We start from the raw sequence: 20,672 nt of genomic DNA on the forward strand, positions 1-20,672 counted from the left end.
CACAAGGCTTTTAAAAGAAGTTTAATATTAATGCCTATTAATCTCCCTCTTTCCTTTCTTCTCCACCCCACCCTCAATAAATACTATATAAACACATAACCAATATTACATACATTCACACCTTTCAAAGACACAGTATCTGCATTCATTTGTGCATATGGAATGTGTAACAATCTGCACCAGAAGGAATGGACATCTCCATTGCGTTACCCTTTCTGCTGCATGAGGTTTGGCAAACGCAGCTTGGTTCATACTAAGGTTAGTCTGTACTGAAAGCATTCCTGGAGTAGTTGTAAAAAATGTTTCACTGAATCCAATAATGCTTAATGTTTCTCTAAAATCACGGAATTTCTATATCACCACAGTGATTGTGCAGATCGTGCAAAGCGACACAAAGATTCTGTTGGCACTCAAACGAGATATACAGCCTATTCTTGGTCTTGAACCAAAACCTTCTCCATCCTTTTCTATACTATACCATTCCCATTCATCTGTCATCTTTATTTATGAAAACTTTTGAATATCCAAATTAAATCTATCACTACCTCTATATTCTGCACCTAAAGGGATCTTTGGTCTACACTACTTGCACCTTTCCTTTCTGATGAGCAGATATGACAGCAACAGAGCAGGCAGGGTAAATCCTAGGCTGTCTTCTGTGTAAGGAGCTACTGGCTCTTACCTGACTCCACGTTACTCCAGGTAATTTTTCAGTGGAGCTTTGCATTTTACTATATTAATTTAGTAACTTATTAATTTTAAAAGCAGGGCTAAGAACCTTATATGACCCAGAGGGCCTGTAGGCATTTGATAACCAGCAGAGAAACTCTATTGGGTCTCAAGAAGGCAGCTGTGTTCTGGAAATTGCAGTGTATTTAGAAGCTTTGATTACAGTATCCTGTGTGACCCACACCTAATCTGTGACACTCCGAAGTCAGAGAAAAGGTTGTAACAGCTAAAAGCTCTGATGTTTTAATCTCCTTGTCTTCCTGTTGATAATAATGACTGTTACTTGATTTTAAATGCCATAAATAAATTTGGGGACACTCCTTAAAAATAATTGCTATGAATTTAAGCTACAAAGGTAGGTATTTATATGTATATTCATTGAATAAATGACCATGTCCTAAATTGTGGCACAGGACTACAGAACAGGTCATACAGTTTTAAGAGCACTCACAAACTGAGGTTCTGACTTATATATTTACTATACAGCACAGATTGTTACGGTGCTCTCCAGCAGAATACAGTGTCTCACGCTATGGAAGCATGGAAGAAAACTGAGTTATCTGTGCAGGTAAACAGATAGTCTAGTTACTGCACGGTTTGGCAGCTATTAGAAGGCTGGAGAAGGAGAAGTTCAAAAGAAAGAAAATTAGGTTCTTAAGTTCCCAAACAAGTCTTTTGCTTGTGGTAGCAATAGTCACTGATGGACTGTAATACAGTTCTAAATTTCCTTCAGTGCAAAGGAGCAAATATAACTCTCACGAACATATGGCAGAAGTGCAAACTTCCATGTTGCATATCAGCAAACATCTATATATTCACCAATGCAAGTTTCACCATATTTACTCAGGTTTTGTTTAATCCAGACTTAGAAACCTGTTGCCTACATAGAAACTACAGAATTTACCCTATCTATCCACTAATTATAGCATCTATGTTTTAGCCTCTCTGGCAGCAGTGATTAGCAACTATAGTCAGTATTGGCAAAATAAACTCAAAGCTATTATACACTTTATGACACCACAAGAAAAGACATTCAGACTCCTCTAAGGAGATATCAATAGCACTCAAAATTACAACTGTGTTTAAAACATAAACAAGTAAGCAAGGAAAAACAAAGAGATCATCCACAATTTTGAGGTTTAAAATATTTGTATTGCTGCTAAATAATTTACAAAAATATGGAAAGACTCCTACTCCTAGTGCCATACAGGCAAATTCTGTTTAAACTGCTAGAAGCTTCTTTTCTATTAATTTTAATGTATGAGTGTGTGAGAAAAGGAAGCTACAGTCTAGTGCCTATATCAATTTTAATAAATAATATATTTTGCTATATTCATCTTCTAAACTTAGTAAATGACAAAGGTAGACCCTCAGAAGGACAGGATTTTCAAACCAGATTAATTCTCTTATTCTAAAGTCTTAACCCAGAGGATTTTTCTTCTCCAAGGTTATGTTACTTGATTTAGCAACGGAGTAGATTCTCAAAACAGCAGAAAAGAGATGGAAATATATATTGTGGCACAGCTGGAGCATACATCTAAACACAACTGCATGTTGGACTGTGATTTCATGGCATTTCCAATGGTTGCTTCTGCTTCCAGCATGGGGCTTTGACAGTCCAGTTCTCACAGTCTCAGTCAGTCTTCCCTCCCTGCTGTTAATGTGTGGTACATGTGTTACATGTACCACAGCCAGAGAGGACAGACAGTGGAGATTAAAGATGAATTAGAGTTTCACCCCTGTTGAAGCTAACCCTGCAATTAATAGTTTCCTGGACTTTTGGGCTGCCAGTTATCCCAGGAATCAACAGAGCCCAGCATGCCTGTGCCTAGCACATTCAGCATCCCTCTAAAATCCTTCTCATACCACTCTGCTGGGAAACGTGCCAGAGCTTCACTTGACATCACAGCAAGTTTTCTATCCAGAAAAGCCAAGTTACTTTAAGAGTGTAAAAAGCTTGATGTACTCATTAGACCCTGGTCCACTTGGAAACTACTTTAAGTCACAAAGTCAGTGTCAGGGAAAGTTTATGTTCGAAGAGCTTTGAGTGACAAAAGGCTCCTCTAAGCCTGGGCTCTGTGAGAGGCAGGGACCATAGGAACTCCATTAGCATCATCTTGGTTTGATCTTTAGCTGATGTATTCATGTTGCAGCCCAGCAGAATGCAAAGCAATTATGCTAGTTTAATAATTTGTATTATTTGTATTATATAACTTTGTATCGTTAACACACTGGACAGCGAGCCTCAGCTGGTCCAGACTGGAATCTCGTGCCTCAAAACAACTGTCTGTCTCAGTTGGCTATTGTTGGCACCACCCTCGCACTTCCATAGTCTGAAGCCCAGGAGCATAATCTATGGATAAACCAGGACATTTAGTAAATCTTTGAAACAAAGTCCACTGAAGGCTATGGAGGATCTTCCAACTTTTCAAAATGAATGGGGATTTCCAAAGGGCCTGAATTTGGATTGCTAAAGTGTCTTAACTCTTCTCTCTCTTCAGAGACTACAAAGGACAAAACCCAGGGGGGGTTGGATATTAATTTAAGCATTTATTTAAGTAAGATAAACTAAATTAATCTACATGACCCACTTAAGAATACAAACATATGGGTGAAGGATTGTTGCTGGGGAAAAAAACAAAAACACACATAAACAATTTTTCAAAGCCATGAGTTATGTATGAATATTTTTAGAAGTTAGGAAGTCACCTCACAGCACAGCTTCCTGACTCCCTTTGCAATTGTACCAATAAGGTACAACCTTACAGCTGTGGGCAGCATGGAAAATGAGTGGCTCAAGCATAGATGCAGAAGAGCCTTAAAGATTAAAATCTTTTTCTTCTTTATATTTTGAATTAAAAATGTGCATAAAAATAAGACTGTAATGAGCTGCATGTAGAACAATCAAAATTATAAGGTATTTGCATTTCTTTTGCACCTTGAGCCAAACAACTACAAAATTATGCATAGGATTCTCTCAATCTGAACACAGTAAATATTAATAATCTCTGAATCAGCAATGAAATGCCTTTTGCCCTGAACCCTGAAGAGAGACTTTCAACTCTAAAAGTTGTAGTACAGTGACTGAGACCATATTTACAAGGCACCAAGCTGAGGCATATGCATGTAGGCAGTGAAAATGAAGCTGTGCCATCCCCCACTCTCTTTACACAGAGTAATTTTAAAATTACCTGTTTGTCACTTTTACAAATGCGTGTCTCCGCGTGTGGCACTGCCGTAGCAAGCAGGCATGCTTTCATTTGCACATTTTGATTTTACAATCAGAATTAAAACATTTACTCTGTTGAGTGTGAGCTGATAAACAGGGATTTTTAAATTTCCTTTTTTTTTTTTTTTAATCTGAAAAAATGAAAGAAAAATGTTCCTCTAGATGTATTATGCCTTTGGGCTCCATTTGAGGGAAGGGAAAAAAAGACAGAGAAAGCTACTGTGAAGGTCACAGAGTGAAAGAACTTCCTCAGGGCACAGAATAAATTAAATCCCAAGGAAAAAATAAAATGTGATTTCCAGAGTGTGAGGCACAAACTCAAAATGACAATGATTGACAGCCAAACTATATCCGTGCAATATCGAAGACTGCACGTTCTCATTTACCTCAGTGTAGCCAGCAAGCGCCCATTAAACATCCGTCTGATGCCCAAATTAACCTTCTTGGCAAACTGAAAGAGGCACAAACTATCATAATCAACCTTTCATTATCACAGCAGCCTCTAGTTAAAGGGTCAGAATAATTGTGCCATCAGAGCCCTGATTGTTTTCAATCAACAGACGACTGGAGTGACAGCTCAGTGATGGAGTAGTTTGATGAAACCGCACCAGGCCTAATCAGAGCAGATGAAAGGAAGGCATGATTGGTGCAAATGAACAGTCGTGCCTCTCTTTCATTTACAATCTGAAATTACTCTTAAATTTACAGGGTTTTTTCTCCCTTATGAGTACCTCTGAAAGAATGTTTGACTTATTATGAGTTCTGACAGTGCAGAGTTATAAAACACAGGTAGGGTTTTCAGCCCAGGCTTTAAGTGGGTATTCAGCATAATTTTAACAAATTCACTCTTGAAAAGCACAAAATGACTAAAGACTTCCAATGACCTAACCTTTCAGTGATGTTTGATTAGCAAAACAATTTATCATGGCTCACATTCATGATAAGAGAAGATTAAAAAAAATAGGCAAGGGTCTCTTGCAAATGTTTTCTCTTAGCCAATATATTTATTGCATTATTGCTCTCCTGTTCCCTCTCTCTCACACACACACAAAAGAAAAAAGTTAAAGAATACTGCATTAATAACCCTTTGCCTCTTAGAATGAATAATAGAATCCAAGCAAGGGATTGTTTGGAGATGAAAGCACAGACCAATTATTATGCCACTGACAGCATGAATATTTAGTTTTCTGGTGGGTTGGGTTGTTCATTCCCACATTCTAAAGGATGGGAAATTAATGGATCCTGCTAGGTGTTTCTTACCTTACCCATCAGCACAGAATCACAAATGAAGAGGGAGGTGGGGGGTGCGTGAAGAATAAAAAATGGGGTCAGCTTGGGCAAAATTTGGAAAGAATGGAAGATTCAACTTTCCTGCACCTCCTAAGCTACAGTTCACTTCCCCTCCAAGCCCCACCCAGCTCCAGCTCTGTGGCTTCACATCCTCACAATGGCACCATAAGGAAGGCGTGGCGAATAAAAAGAACCTCTTTATACCTCTGAAGGAAGAAAGTAATTCAAGTGACTAGTGGCAAATCTTTTGTTTTGTGATCTTTGTCATCATCAAACATCCTCTAGTCTGTCAAGCATCACAAAATGCATACCAATGTTCAGGTCAGCATACTAAAACAAAAAAGTAGCTTAAAAGCAAGATTAATATTTGCCTGAAGCGGGAGTGGATGGAGAAGCCTGATCCAAACACCAAAGGCTTTTGAGAAATCTTGTTTCCTGTACCTTTTCCTCACACTACAGAACTGAAGTTTTACTTCTTTAAATGTTTGGTGTTGTAAGCAGAACAGTCACTTGAGCAGAAAACATACAAATGCCACCAGCTGAAGCTGTGAGCAGGTTTGCACATCCTTGTTGACACCAAGGATGCCACTTTCACTTGTTCTGTTCATTTACTGATGTCTACTGTTGCTGTAACAGGCTGAAAGGACCAGACTCTCCAGTGCTTTTTCTTTGTGTAGTGAGGGAAGTCTTACTACCCTCAGACAGCACAGAGCCTCCAATCCAGCACAATTAAGGAAGGTTTGTTAGCTCCAAGTCCTAGATAAAAGCAGCATGACAAAGGTTGCCAAGTTTGCTAGTGATTTGGCAAGTATATTCCCCCAATGCTTTCACATGGTTCGACAGCTGAGCTTCCCACTATAGAGGAGGATCACGTTCATGACCACCTGAGGAACCTGAACATATATAAGTCTATGGGACCTGATAAGATGCATCCCAGAGTCCAGAGCAGAATGGGAATGGGCAGATATGGTTGCCAAGCTCTGTGATATTTGAGAAGTCACGGAAACTGGGAGAAGTCCCTAGTGACTGGAAGAAGGGTAACGTTGTGCTCATTTTTAAAAAGGGCAGAAAACATGACCCTGGGAACTACCAACCTGTCAGCCTCACCTCTGTGCCTGGGAAGATCATGGAACAGATCCTTCTAGAAGCTATGCTAAAGCACAGGGAGGACATGGAGTTGACTAACGGCAGCCAGCATGGCTTCACCAAGGGCAAATCCCATATAACCGCCTTAGTGACTTTCTATGACGGGGTAACCGCAGCAGTCAACATAGGTAAATTGATGGATGTGATCTGTCAAGACTTCTGTAAAGCCTTTGACACAGTTCCCCACAACATCCTCCTCTCTAAATTTGAGAGAAATGGATTTGATGGGTGGACGGAACAGTGGAAACTGGTTGGGTGGTCATATTCAAAGAGTAGTGGTCAATGGCTCAAAGTCCAGATGGAGATCCGTGACTAGTCGTGTCCCTCAGGGATCCGTACTGGGACTAATGCTGTTTAATATCTTCATCAATTATACTGACAGCAAGACTGAGTGCACGTTCAGCAAGTTTGCAGATGACACCAAGCTGAGTGGTGTAATTGCCACACCAGAAGGATGGGATGTCATCCAGAGGGACCTGCACAGGCTGGAGAAGTGGGCTTGTGAGAACCCCATGAGGTTCAACAGGGCCAACTGCAAAGTCCTGCACCTGGGTTGGGGCAATCCCCAATTTCAGTACACAATGGGGGATGACATGATTGAGAGCTGACCTGCAGAGAAGGACCTGGGGGTGCTGGTCAATGAGAAGGTCAACATGAGCCAGCAATATGTGCACTCACAGCCCAGAAGGCCAACCGTATCCTGGGCTGCATCAAAAGAAGTGTGGCCAGCAGGTTGAGGGAGGCGATTCTGCCCCTTTATTCCCCTCTTGTGAGACCACATCTGGAGTGTCCAGTCCTGGAATCTGCAACATAAGAATGATACGGAGCTACTGGAGCGGGTCCAGAGAAGGGCTACAAAGATGATCAGAGGGCCAGAGCACCTTCCATATGAGGACAGGCTGAGAGAGTTGGGGTTGTTCAGCCTGGAGAAGAGAAGGCTCCGAGGAGATCTTATAGTGACCTTCCAGTATCTGAAAGGAGCCTACAAGAAAGCTGGAGAGAGACTATTCACAAAGGCTTGTGGTGATAGGACGAGGGGGAATGGGTATAAACTGGAGAGGGGCAGATTTAGACTAGATATTAGGAAGAATTTCTTCACCATGAGAGTGGCGGGACACTGGCACAGGTTGCCCAGGGAAGTTGTGGATGCCCCATCCCTGGAGGTGTTCAAGGCCAGGTTGGATGAGGCCTTGGGTAACCTGATCTAGTGGGATGTCCCTGCGCATGGTAGGGAGGTTGGAACTAGATGATCTTTAAGGTCCCTTCTAACCCTAACTATTCTATATTCTATGATTCTATGATATATCTTTCCTCCTGTTTCAAGTATTTAAACACCCAACCTTCTCCAAGTATAAAGACATGGCTTATTAAATATATAGATTTAGTGAACTCTTAGAATGACCCCAAAACATTCCTAATACACCAATGAAGAAAAGAAGTAACAGTTTGGGAAGTCTGCCACAATGTGCTTTGTTGGATGGAGCAGGGAGAAGGCTCAAAAGCAAACATGCTTCTCTTTACACAAATAGCAGTGTCTCACATTCACATTTTTACACCACAAGGATCACACCACATTTTAAAGATTCTGTCATTTGCCCCCAACTCCTACCCAGCCATCTCCACACTAGTGCTAGATCTTTGCTTCAGCAGTGGCCCTGGCTTTGTGTACAAGGTGTCCCCTGAAGTGCATTTCCAAACTGGAGTCTGACAACACAGCTGGCAGGAAAAACAAAACATGCATCTTTTCAGATCGAGCCATAATCACTGCCATTCAGTCACAGACCCACAGCTTCACAGATGGACAGGGGACAGAGAACTGAAGGACTGGACAGCAAGCTAAAGCAATAGAAAGGGAAGCCAAATATAAATGAGTTATGACCTCCAGAAATACATGGTCCAAAAGGAAGATTAGAGAATCCTGAGGTTCATTAGATCTGGAAAGAGAAAGCAATTCTTAGTGTATGTCTCCCTGATATCTTACCAGTCTCTGCAAGAGCTGCAGTGGATTTTCCCACAGTACTGCTTTAGGAAGCTCTTGGTCTGCTAAATAAGAAGTGCTATACCTCTTGGCTGGAGTTTTGCTAGTTTGGGATCTACATGGTGTCAAGATGACAACCTGGAAGTCTCAGACACCAGCCCTGCAGTCTGTAAGCCACCTTCAAAGAGGCAGAAATTCAATTTTGATCTTTCTGCACCGAATAACATACAGCAAGCAGAGTTGTTGTCCAGCAGCATGAATGATACATTTCATGATATTATACTGTGATTAAAGTAGAGGTACATAATACAGCTGTATTAATAGCCAACATTTATCAAAATTAATGTTGTTAAAATGAATCACAATGTATTAAAAATACTTCCCAATTTTTCTCAAGTGCTGATAAGGCTTGTCTTCTGAAAATATTTATGCTGTAAATCATCAATCGCCAGTTGCCTCAGAAGGCTACTAAGCAAAAATATTGTCCTGCACTCTTCGATAGGTACAAGTGGGATACATAATCTACACATCTTCGGCAGATTCATTAGTCATAATTAAATAGCTCCATTAGTAACAATTTTAACAGCTGCATTTCCATCTCAGAAATTTTTACTAAACATTTCTGTATGACATCCTTGTGAGGAAGGGAAGAATTCTTCATCCCAAAACCAAACCCTCCAACAACTAAACACAGTCCCTTTTATTCTCAATCCTGTGCTTTCTCACAGGCTTCCTTCCTCCCTGGTGCTACATAATGATCCTGGCCTTCCCAAAAGGGACATTATTTTATCAGAAATGTTGAGAGAGAGACAGTATTTGTTCCATTTTTTATGTATGTGCTTCCTACGAAACACATAAAAAAAAAAGTGCCAGTTTTATAGTAAGAATGGAACGTACACTTTTCAAAACTTTATTAACTTCTTTTCCACACTTTATCCAGTGCATTTATTTTACTATTTCTTAGATTTACGGTGAACAAGATTAGACAGAAGCATACCTAGAGGACATCAACTAAACTCAATAAAAATATTTCAATTTTTAGACTTGCAGTAAGATAACTGTGACCAAAAACTAGCTCTACAAAGGCTAGCTGAACTACATTAATATATAACATTATATACAGTAATGAATCATATTATACTAAAGCAAAGAGTTGCTGTAATTGAAAGCCTAAACTTTTCATCTTCTACTCGAGCTCAAAGTGAAGTAAGGTAGGGACAGAAGGTAAACTCTCAGCCGTTGTAAAATACCACAGCTCATGGAAGTTTGCCATTTTACACCTTCTGGGGAATCTGAACTTCAAAATTATATAGCACTTTCCTTCCAAGTATCTTAAAGCAATTTATAAGCAGTAAAACTCAAAGTTCTCTGTGAGAAGGGTACATTTCAATGATTTTCCAAACATGAGAATTAAAAGAGAGAAAAGTAAGTGATATGACAAAAGACAGCAACTGTACAGCTGACACACAATCAAAATTTTCTGTTCCCTCAAGCTGTCTACAACTGAGTCTCTTTACTCCACTACCAAAATCCTGTGGAGATTTTTGTCCTCCATGCCACAGAAGGAAGGCTGGTGAGATGCAGGTATCTGAAACTGAGGACAAATCAGACCCCTAAACATACTCAGACAAAAGTGCTTGACATATTTTTGCAGCTGAAAAGTATATCTCCACGTAGGCAATAAAACACTGCACTTTGGCTAAACTTCCTTTGAGCAGCAAAGACAAAACTACCCCATGGTGTTCTTCAAGAGAAGTGCGTCCTTGTGTGATCAAGTCCTTAAACCACAGAGCAGTTTCCTTTGCAGTCATCTGGAGCTTCTCTACAAATGTGATTTTGCACCCACCTCATTCTTCTGCTATGATGGAAGGGGCAAGCAAGGTCCAGTGTAACCCCTAGCAACAACACTCCATTTGTACAATTGTGTGTTTAAAACCTGAACGAGCTAATGTGTAGTCCCTACTGCAGCAGACCTTACAGCTATCCCACCACTGATAATCGCTCTATTTTCCTGTGCACTGCAATGACTATCACACCTGGGAGTGTACACAAAATAAATGAGCTGGGACTGATCATACTGGAAAAACTCTACTTACTCCTGCAACCAAAGTAAGCGTTTTAACAAGATCATCAGAAAGGAGCGTGAAGTGTGAAAATCTATCCAAAGCAAAGCAATAAAACGAAACCCAAAATATGGCATGCAGAGACAGAATTTCTCTTCTTCCTTCCAAGCAGGTCTAGCCATAGACAGTTAGAAACAAGGAAGACCTCCATCAAAAACATTCCTAGAGTATAGCTTCATAGGATCTGAAAACCTATGGAGCCTACTAGAACTGTGTCTAATAGCTGGATCAAGTGGCCAGAAACTCTGAAGTAACAACTTCCTGACATCCATTTTCCACTGCAATACAAAATGCTCATTTTCCATGATGGAAGGACCTTTAAGGAGATCAAAGTTTACGATACCATCTCTCTTTTCTCAAACAGTGTACGGGAATAGCACATGGGAGGTAAAAGAAGATGACCTACCCCCACCCAGCAGCTATCATTTCAAAATTTAGAATTGCTCCTTTTTATTATTTTTAGAGGAAATAGTCAGGCTGACATCAAATGCACTGAAATTTTACCTAGCCACATGTAGCATTAGAACAAGTTGCTGGTACATAATTATAAGTGGAAAGGACAATCTTTCAGCATCTGTTACATTGTTTTTATTGCTGTTCCTCTCTTATTTTTTTCCCTTGAAATATGTTTTAGACGTATAGTAGCTCTCTTGGGAATCTATGAGCTTTCATCAGTAAAAATTGCTAGAAAATTAAATAGGCACAAAAATCAACAAAATTCTATAAAAATGCAATTCAGCTCTGTGAAAATTAGTCTAAATGGTTCTTGAATGTAGAAAGATTCCTATTCCTTTCTTCCCTATTGTTAGGGTGTAATTTTCTACAGATTTAATAGGCAAATCCAACAAATCACATAAAAATGTATCATTTTCTATAATAATCTCGACAACAGCTATAGAGGACTTGCATGTCACTAATATCTTAGGTCACACACAGAAACAAACATTAGAGTACATAGTCTCCTTAGTCATTTTATATACGTGTAGGCTCTCAACATGCCATGTTACTACAAAATCACCAGGGTCAAGTTTTTCAGTGAAATCACCATGGGAAGGGTTGGGTCTGTTTTGTTTCACTTTGGTTTGGATTTTTTTCAACCAGTGATCTCACCAGAACTTTATTTCTGTTTGATTATGCTTTACTATTTTAATGAACCAACTAAGCATTCTGACAAGGACAATGTCAGCAGACCCATCCAGGTCTCACAGCCAAAAGCTGTCTGAGTGTCCCCTACTTTCTTCTAGCCACTTCAGCCCTGCAGCTGTTGAACGTCAGCCACTGAAGTCCATGTCATGTGTTAGTGAATCTGATTCTTCAACTCCAAAGTGCTGCTGGAACCTCATTTTAAGAAGGATGGGCTCACTAATACTAACTGTGGCTCAATTTAGGCCTTTTCCTTCCAGCAAACGATATATTTCTGCATTCTCAAATCCCATGAAGAATGTATCTTAGCATAACAACAACAAATATATTTTAGGAGTTGGTGTTTCTTTCGGCTGATTTTTCACATATGGATTCCCCCCTCATCTCCTTTTCAAATAGAAGAAAGAAGAAGCAAGTACAGTAGCAGAAGCTCACTCAGCTTTTTGGAGACCAGAACAGTTTCCTTCACATCTTAATGGCCTCAATTTTATTGACTCTTATTTAGTCTTTAATCCCCACATGATGCGCTGCAGATTAATTCAGGTCTCATATTTTTAAGTGATGAATTAATTTTTTCCAAATCAACTAATTGTCCTAAGAATATTATTTCTTTTAAAAAGTGACTTGAACACTTAGGGCCACATTTGTAAATGAATTTAAGATCCCAAAACCTGTCTCATGAATTGGGAACATTAAAGCTTCTCTACTACAAGATTAAAACAAACATAAATTTATAATTTAAACCAACTGATTCACACCTGAAGCAAACTGAAACAACTGCAAATGCTAAAAGGTGAACCTCATAAAATTCACAAGAATGTTGAAATACGCTCTACCCTAAAGGAACAGTTTGAAAGCTTTTCAGCACAGATTCTCACTTCAGAGACTGTGATCTTTCCATCTGTCTTTACTATCCCACATAGACCTCTAGCTTGGAAGCCACTTCACAGTGAGGCTTCTTAAGATCTTTTTGACAAATGTATTTGTTGTAATTTCTTCCATTTCTCCCTGGCACAAGGGAGTCCAAGGTGATCAAAGGAGTATAAGGACCCCTTTGTTGTGAGGCAATGAAACCCCTAGCTCTGCAGATCACTCACACATCTGGAAGCTGCCACAGGTCTCCCAGTTGGAATAAGCCAGGATGTGCAGGAGTGTTAACTGCTTTTCCATCTCCTTGCCTCCTCACCTTCCTGGAGCCACTAGAGTCCTAGTCCTGGGACAGGAGTGATAGCAAGGGACAAACAGCTAGTCAGATCTCAGCAGTCATGCTGAACTAACCCACTTAATAGCAGGTCCAGACACATGAGCATAAATTTACTTCATCTAACTTTACACACTCAATTTAGGTACTTAACCCCAAAACTGGATTCTAGCTATCTTAACATATTGATGACAATTTGCACGGTTTTAGACAACCTGTAATTCAATTCTCTTTCTCCATCATCTTTGCCCCATAGTTACAATTAGAAATAATGCTTCCATCAGCTCCCAAAGGAAAACTTGTTGAAACACAGAGCTGGGAATTCTCAAAAGAGCTTCTAATTTTCTGTCATTTTCCACAAGCTTAAATCCATCAGAAACAGTGTAAAACAGCTTTATCGGGACTTTGACATGGTAAAGATTACTAGCATTTGTATCTGTGAACAGAAGATGTTAACTACGATAGTATCAACAGACAGCCTCATTTGATCATCCAACATATCTGTGGGTTTTACATTTATTTATGTTGTTCTTTTCTTTAACTTAAAAACTAAAGTAATGTGTGTTTCCAGACATGCCTTGCTTTCACAACAGCCTGAGAAACTTTCTCTTTTGTAAACATATGGTTGTGTATTAATTATACTTCAGTTAATCTCCAATTGATCAGTGCCACAAAGAGCATAACAGTGAACTCAAATGCCATCATAACAGACTAATTCAAACGTAGAAAGCAATATTACAGAAGCAGTCTTGCTGTGTGCAGACCTTGGTGTCCTTTTTTTGGCTTTCTAAATCAAAACACACATCCACTGCTTAGCTGAAGAAGTGACCTAAATTCAAAAGGTATGGGCACAGCAGCCTTCGTAAATACTGGTGCGATGCTCTGTGCAGTTCTGAAGTTAATCTGACATAAATAAGGTGAGACAACATTACTGTAGTAAACTGAGGCAAAAGTAATGCCCTCCAGCAGTTCTCTATCGCTCACTGCAAAAGCAGCAAAATAATCAAGTTTTCTGATTGGAACTGACATGGATCAAAGAAGAAAAGCAGAAGAATACACATTTTCTCCTAACATAAACCTAGTTTTAACAGAGAAAATCCCTTTCTATGCTGCTATACTTGATAAATAACTAACAAGATAACCTAACATTCAAGAAATAACAGGCAGAAACATTCAAAAGTTGAGAACAACAGCATATATAAAGTTCACAAAGCTTTACTGTAAAGGACAAGCTTTAGAGCCCTTTAGATTTAAACTAAGGTAGACAAAGGGGGCAGGTGTTTCATAAAGTAAGGGTACGGGGCCAACAAGGGCAACAATCATTTTCACTGTGGGCCAAAATGCCTCTATTATTACAAATGATGCAGAAATTTTATCAGAAAAAAATGTGCATGACCTGAGCACATCAGCAGAGTGGAGTATGAGATTCATCTGCCTTTATATGCACTGACCTGATCCCCTGCAGCCCGCATGAACTCTGTCTTAGTCTGCAGCTCCAGTGGACACTGATCTCCTTGCAGATACTGTGTCACAACTTCCAACTTGGTACATATACTCGCATAATGGATATCCTATTAAAACCACTGCACATGCCTATGCTTATGAAAATGAGTCCCACAAAAACAGTCTGGAGACATTTTAAGGACTACTACCATTGCACAGTCAATTCAGGTGAGATACTGTGATTATCAGGATTAGCCTTAGAAAAAAGAACTCTACAACCTATTATATGATAAATATACATGATAAAATATTTTTATTTGGGGGTTAGTATGCCCTATCGCGCTTGCAGTGAGTCATGATACACACTGCAAGCACCACAGATCCAGCACAGTAGGCGCTGGGATTCAAGAGTGCCTCTTTGGCACGTTTATGTAGACTACTCATGGAAAAGGTACTGAACAAGGGGTGAATGCACAGCAAAGCATGCATGGTTAATATGCTAATTTTCCCATATAGCCTCACCAATTCACCTCAGCCGTGATATGCATCAAACTCCATTTTTTTCTCTCCTATGGCTCTTTTGATGAGAGGTTGACAGCCACTTTTTAATGTGGTGGTTTTATACTTCGGGTAAACACTCACTAGGGACAAGCATTAGACCACCAGACATGATTTCACTTAATGCCCAAGAGAGCACTTCAGCTTATTTCTTGAACAGTGAAAGGCTAATATACTGTTAAAACACAACGTTGATTACCAACATGCTTTTCTTCACTTACTATTTTATGTTGCTACTTGTTTTGCAGTAAAACTTAAGTTCATATTTAGCAAGGCACCTAAATCCACATTTCATCAAAACATATATATATCCTTGAGAAACATGGATTTTGCTCTCTCCATATGAAAAATTGCTCTGTAGAATCAAAAAATTAACAGAAAAAAAAATCATATACAGCACTGAAGGAATAGCAAGTCTGTAGTGGAACATGACAGCCCACTTTAGAAACTGCTGTTCTGCATAGGAAAATGTGGGCATCTCTGAGATGTATGGAAGATGTCTGTGGGCCTGTCTTCAGCAGAGAGCTGTTTCATCATAGCAGCCTGCTATAACTGTACACCACAAAATTTCCTACAGTACTGAAGTCTGTGGGATTTCTGCTAGAGGATACTTTTGCCTCTCCACATATGTCATCAGGAGATTGAAAATGAAGCCCATGTATTGAGAAACGGCAATTGAAAACAGGACACTACTCTTCCCTAAACAAAGATAAATAGGACTAAAATAATAAAATTGGATTTATACATTTATTATTTCTAGAAAATATATACTTAACAACCCATGTTCATCTGTAACACCATAGCCTTCCATTTATTTCTCTATTTATTCAAGCAAAGTTACTTGTCTAAAGTATCCAAAGACTGATTTTGCACATCACATCCACAGTAACAAAAGGAATAACTATTGCTACACTTTCATATGTGGAACATCTACTTTAAGAACACTAGTTCACAAGTTGCACACAAGGATGGAATGTCTTGGGAGTCCAGCCCTGGAAAAGATACAACATTCTTTCTAGCTGAACAAACTACTCATGCATTTTTATCTACCAGTTTTTCCTAGGCTGCTTGTTTATCAGTTGATTACCAAGAAATTGAGTTGCACGGCAAAGTAAAACAAAACAAAAAAAAAAACCACAAGAAAATACTCCTAACTTTAACCTCAGAAGAAGTATTGGCAAATATTAACATTGACATATTTTTAATGTTAGCTGTTTAAAAAATATATATCCTTTAACAACTTACTTAACCAGGAGCAGAGAAGGGAGAAACTATTCTATACTGATCTCATGTTAAGACTTTTTGCCAAATGTGATTCAAGATTTCACCTTGCATCAGGGCCAGTATTTAATACAGTATCATTTGACCAGTGTACTGCTGGGAGACAGAATGATTCAGTAGATACATCTGTCTAACTATTAGTATGAATCTTAAATTATGAACATTTAAGCCTCATGACACTGAAGTTTTTTTAATAATGAACACGATAAGGCATAAGTATATCACTATTAAGGCTAATATCAGTTTTTCACTTAAATCTTTGGCAAGCAGAGCTTTCTTCTTCCTAAGGTTCCAACAAGAAGCCCTCTGCTAGTAGATTTCTCTGAGAACACATTCTGTCTTACAGGGTTGGTTACCTCTTCAATTATCAAGGGAAAGAATTCATCTGCTTCCTTAAAGTAGAGCCAATGAGCCTTTCTAGTAATGGCCAATTACAAAAAGATTCACTTTTCACTTCATGATAAACTAGACATTTATGTCCTCATCATGACCATTTCCTGCAAAAAAGGGATGCTACACAGCTCACAATGAAGAGGAAAAATACTAAAGAATTTGCTTTTTTCCCTCTAATTTCAGGATTCTTCTTTGGTTTCTTCATTTTTTTATTTAATCTTTTAATTCATGTCACTCCTTTAAGTTTACTCACATTTTAATGCAGCTGACACATCATAAATTTCCAAAACACAAAGTAATATTTCATAATCTCACATGCTAGTAAAATCATAAAACTCAATATGAAAACAAATCCTATGTCAACTAATAACTGTTCTTACTGGCTTAGGCTAGCTAAAAAACCCTAATGATGGAGGCTGGTAAATTGCTCCAATTTCACTGCCTACAGAGGTTGTCTAGTGGGATTTCTTTTTATACTTTTTGTTGTTTATTTGTTTTAAGAACTATATCATTATCTTCCTTGTCTGCTGTCTCTACTAAAAATAAGACACCTTCATTAGGCCGAAGAGTTTCACAAGATTTTAAGAGGCAGAAAAAAGAATGAACTACTTAGTTTGTCCACTTTACCCTGGTTTGGAAGTCACATTTTTCTTCCTGAAAGAATGATCCAGAATTACTGCAGTACTCTATATTAATCTATATCCTAGTGTACTGACATTAAAATTGTTGTTTCACTTTCTCAAACCTTTTTTTTTCTCAAGGTTTTATCTCACCATATTCACTAAAATTGGTCATCTAACAAAAATCCAAAAGTTGCCAGATATGGGCTGTAGTTACTTCAATATGAATCACACTCAAGCATCACTCTGTGTACACTTTTTGATGCATTAAAATAACTGCCTTAATCTTTACGTGCATTAGGATCGAATTACCCAGTGGACACTGGGAATTTAAACTAGTGAAAAATAACTGTGCTCTGTAGACAGTGGCACCCTTCCCAGAGGTTCTCCAAGGGAAGATTTAATTTGTGCTTAGGGCTTCACGTGAGCCCTACAAGTAAAGGTGCCTTGAGGACACACTGAATTCATCTTGCCATAACCGCAAGCATGTGTGTGTGCAGGAGGCCACACGAGTCACAGGTAAGACAGACAAATCAAACTGCAGCATCCCCCCGTCAGCTTTTCTATTATCTGTCCCACTTTGTGCCAATTTTCTCCAGCTTCCCCAACACCTCTTGCTTTGCTGTTCTTCCTTAAGACATGGGATGGGGATTTGTCAAAGTCAATGAGCACTTTATTACAGTGAGAGTGCTCAGTAATGAACAATTCAGCAATTTAATGAGATTCTGTAGATCTGTCTCCAGCCTGTCCATCAAGTTCCACTTCTATAAAGCACCCTGACACTAATCCTCTGGCATACCCAATCTTCACCCTGGGCTGAATATTAGATTCTTCCATGGTATATTGCATTACCACTATAACCTTAGCAAAAATGATGAACTTAACTACACTTCAGGCAATATAGCTCGTCTGATTTGATTTTCTTCTATTGGGTTGACTATGAGGGAATTACTTATTTACTAAGATGAAGCAAAAAAAAGGTTACTTATTGCTTTTTGAATGTCTAAATTGGAAAATATTTATATATGTCTTTTAATTCACTCTGGGGACCTGGAATATTTATAAATATATATTTATTCCTAGTTGTACAGACTGAATTAAAAAGACACACGCACGTTTTGCCTGCAGCAGAAAACTAGTTTCAAAAATTTCTTCGAACTGTATTAGTAACCTTTAGAGAGGCAATTATGATAACACTTAAATGGACAGTGTGGGGTTTGTTGTCACTCAGAAAGCAGCATATTTCCCCTAAGTATCTCTCTCTAGTATGACCCTGCAACAGAAACAGAAGTTTTTTCGTATTTGCCTCATGAAGCATTCATTGACTGGAGTGCACACAATTAAGAAAATTATTTCTGAATTCATCCTGCAGAACAGGACACTGACACAAGATTTAAAACCTCCCACTTCCCCAACTTCATTTCACCAGGTTGCAGAGGGCATGTTACTTGGATACGCATTCTCATTACTGAGCTGGCATTAAATTATATTTGTATGGCTTTCTGTAGCAACTTTTCTAGCAAATGTATAACCAAGTATGTAGCTGGGAGATTTCACTGACCCTGCACAGAATGATGGTAAAACCAAGTGGCCAATGAGTCATGCCCTATATATGACTACATCAAAACCTTTTCCGATAAAGGGAACATGGGCTTGGACTACAGAGTATCATGCCAAAAAAAAAAAAAAAATCCATCAAACTAATCCCAGCCCAACCCACTATCACGTGATGTGTGCTGCAGGTTCTGTTGTAGAGACATCCTCCAGAGATTAGGATGGGGAAGAGTCTAACTTTATATTAGTATTTGCAAAAAACATTACTTTTGTAAAATACATCATAAGCTAAATCTTCAAACTTTTGGAAACAAATATGCAAGTTACTAGACTGAAGGGTTAAGTTACACCTGCATACTGTCTTTGTGGTTTGAAAAGCTTAACTACACATCCTTATTTTTTAAGAATATTTTCTTCCTCCATGATGTTATTCATCCAGAGAACATGAAGTGCCCCACGGATGAACACACATTTGAGAAACACACACTTCGAGAAAATGACGGCATACAAATGAAATTACTTGCTTAGAATAATCAAAAATGTAAGTAAATAAATAACAGGGATTGAAATATAAATCAGTCTTTCAACTCTCTGTTGGACCAATATAACCCACTTCCTGAAAAGAAAGCATAGGTTTCTTTAAAGCAATTTACATTCTACCTTGAAATACCCTGAAATACTTTCCTTTACAAAACATGACAACAAAAAGGAAAGAGAAAGAAGTGTTTGGGTAACCAACATCATAGAGATTTCCTTCCACTGTATCATGAATTGCAGTTTTTACAGATGTATGATGGGAATGTTTCCAAAGATAGGTTTTGGGTTAGTTTTTGTGTTTCTTTTCACTGGCTATGTGTTTTCTTCATGCTAGGTTTCCCCTACACATACACTCACTGAAGTTCACAATATAATGCTTTTATCTTGTTAATATTCTGTGGCTAGTAACCTAGTCCTTTTCTTGATCCAGCTTTTTCAAAGGAAATGATCACCTTCTCCAGCTGCTTGCCTCCAACTTTCCACTGATGCTTCCACTCATATTTAAGCAGAGCAGCCTATGTGATGATTCTCTAAATTACTTCAGGCAAAGTCAGCTGTGGTGGCCCAAACAATTTAAATTACTACTGAAGTTACACAGCTAAGTCTGTCTGAAGTGAATGGGAGAGACTGCAGAAGCAGGTTTGCCACCAGACTTCGGCACGATCCTCACCAAAGGCAATGATAACAGAGTTGCATGCACCGGCCATCTCTTCCCACCAACAAAGCTGGATCTGGAAGAAAATCTCCATCCATATCTGAGTAACCCAAGTTAAGCAGTAAGACAAATCTCTCTTTCAAATAAACTAATTGCATTAACACAACACAACAACTTTGAATTTCATTTAAGAATTTTCCTCAGTTGTCATTCACAGTTTTTGCTCAAATGCTTGTTTTCCCTCAAGATAGCTCCAGGGTTTCAAAACAACAGATTACTGCTATGGTTTATAGAGTAACACATATTCTGCTTGTTCACCAATCTCCTTACCTGCCAGATTTGTTCTTCACTGAGTGAAGTGAGTCTATCGCTTTTAAAAACCTCGCGAAGGAGACAGTATGGGAGTGCCAGAACTTCTTCAGGGTGATTCTTCAGTAGCTCAGAGAGATGTTTTACTAAGAAGTCAACCACTGCATTCTCCAACAAAGTGAGGTTGAAGAGGTCCGCAAGCTTATATAGGTCCAAGTAATTGAAACTATTCAGTTCCTACATGGATGAAGCAAACAAAATACATCTCAGAAAAAAAAAATAATCAAACCACCAAAACAGAGGACAAAATGCCCCACAGGTCTCACAATAAAAAAGTTGTTCTTTCGGAGCTGTGGAGGAGGAAGGCAATATAAACTGAAATTAATTAATACAGGCTCATTCAAAATGTATGTGTAGATGTTACCACTGCATATGCAAGTATATATGATAGTACTAATTTATATTACAACTGCTAAGGTTACA

The 20,672-nt window shown here is 38.8% G+C and overlaps 1 protein-coding gene across 9 annotated transcripts in view; it reads right to left on the reverse strand.

The window, feature by feature from the left end:
• KLHL32 (kelch like family member 32) overlaps positions 1-20,672 on the reverse strand; it is a 97,021-nt gene that overhangs the window by 20,483 nt on the left and 55,866 nt on the right. For 5 of the 9 annotated variants that reach the window (XR_011336906.1, XM_069851153.1, XM_069851154.1 and 2 more), the window contains one exon: positions 20,211-20,426. The exons of 1 other annotated variant lie outside the window; for it this stretch is intronic. Coding sequence is in view for 4 of the 8 variants with exons in the window: in XM_069851153.1 (XP_069707254.1) it covers positions 20,211-20,426 (216 nt within the window). In the remaining 4 variants the exon portion in view is untranslated. Of the gene's footprint in view, positions 1-16,477; positions 16,619-20,210; positions 20,427-20,672 lie in introns of those variants that run through there. 3 more of the 9 variants (XM_069851158.1, XM_069851159.1, XM_069851156.1) reach the window with 3 other exon arrangements.

This window comes from Phaenicophaeus curvirostris, chromosome 2 (genome assembly GCF_032191515.1).
Source record: "Phaenicophaeus curvirostris isolate KB17595 chromosome 2, BPBGC_Pcur_1.0, whole genome shotgun sequence".
NCBI classification, from domain to species: domain Eukaryota; kingdom Metazoa; phylum Chordata; class Aves; order Cuculiformes; family Cuculidae; genus Phaenicophaeus; species Phaenicophaeus curvirostris.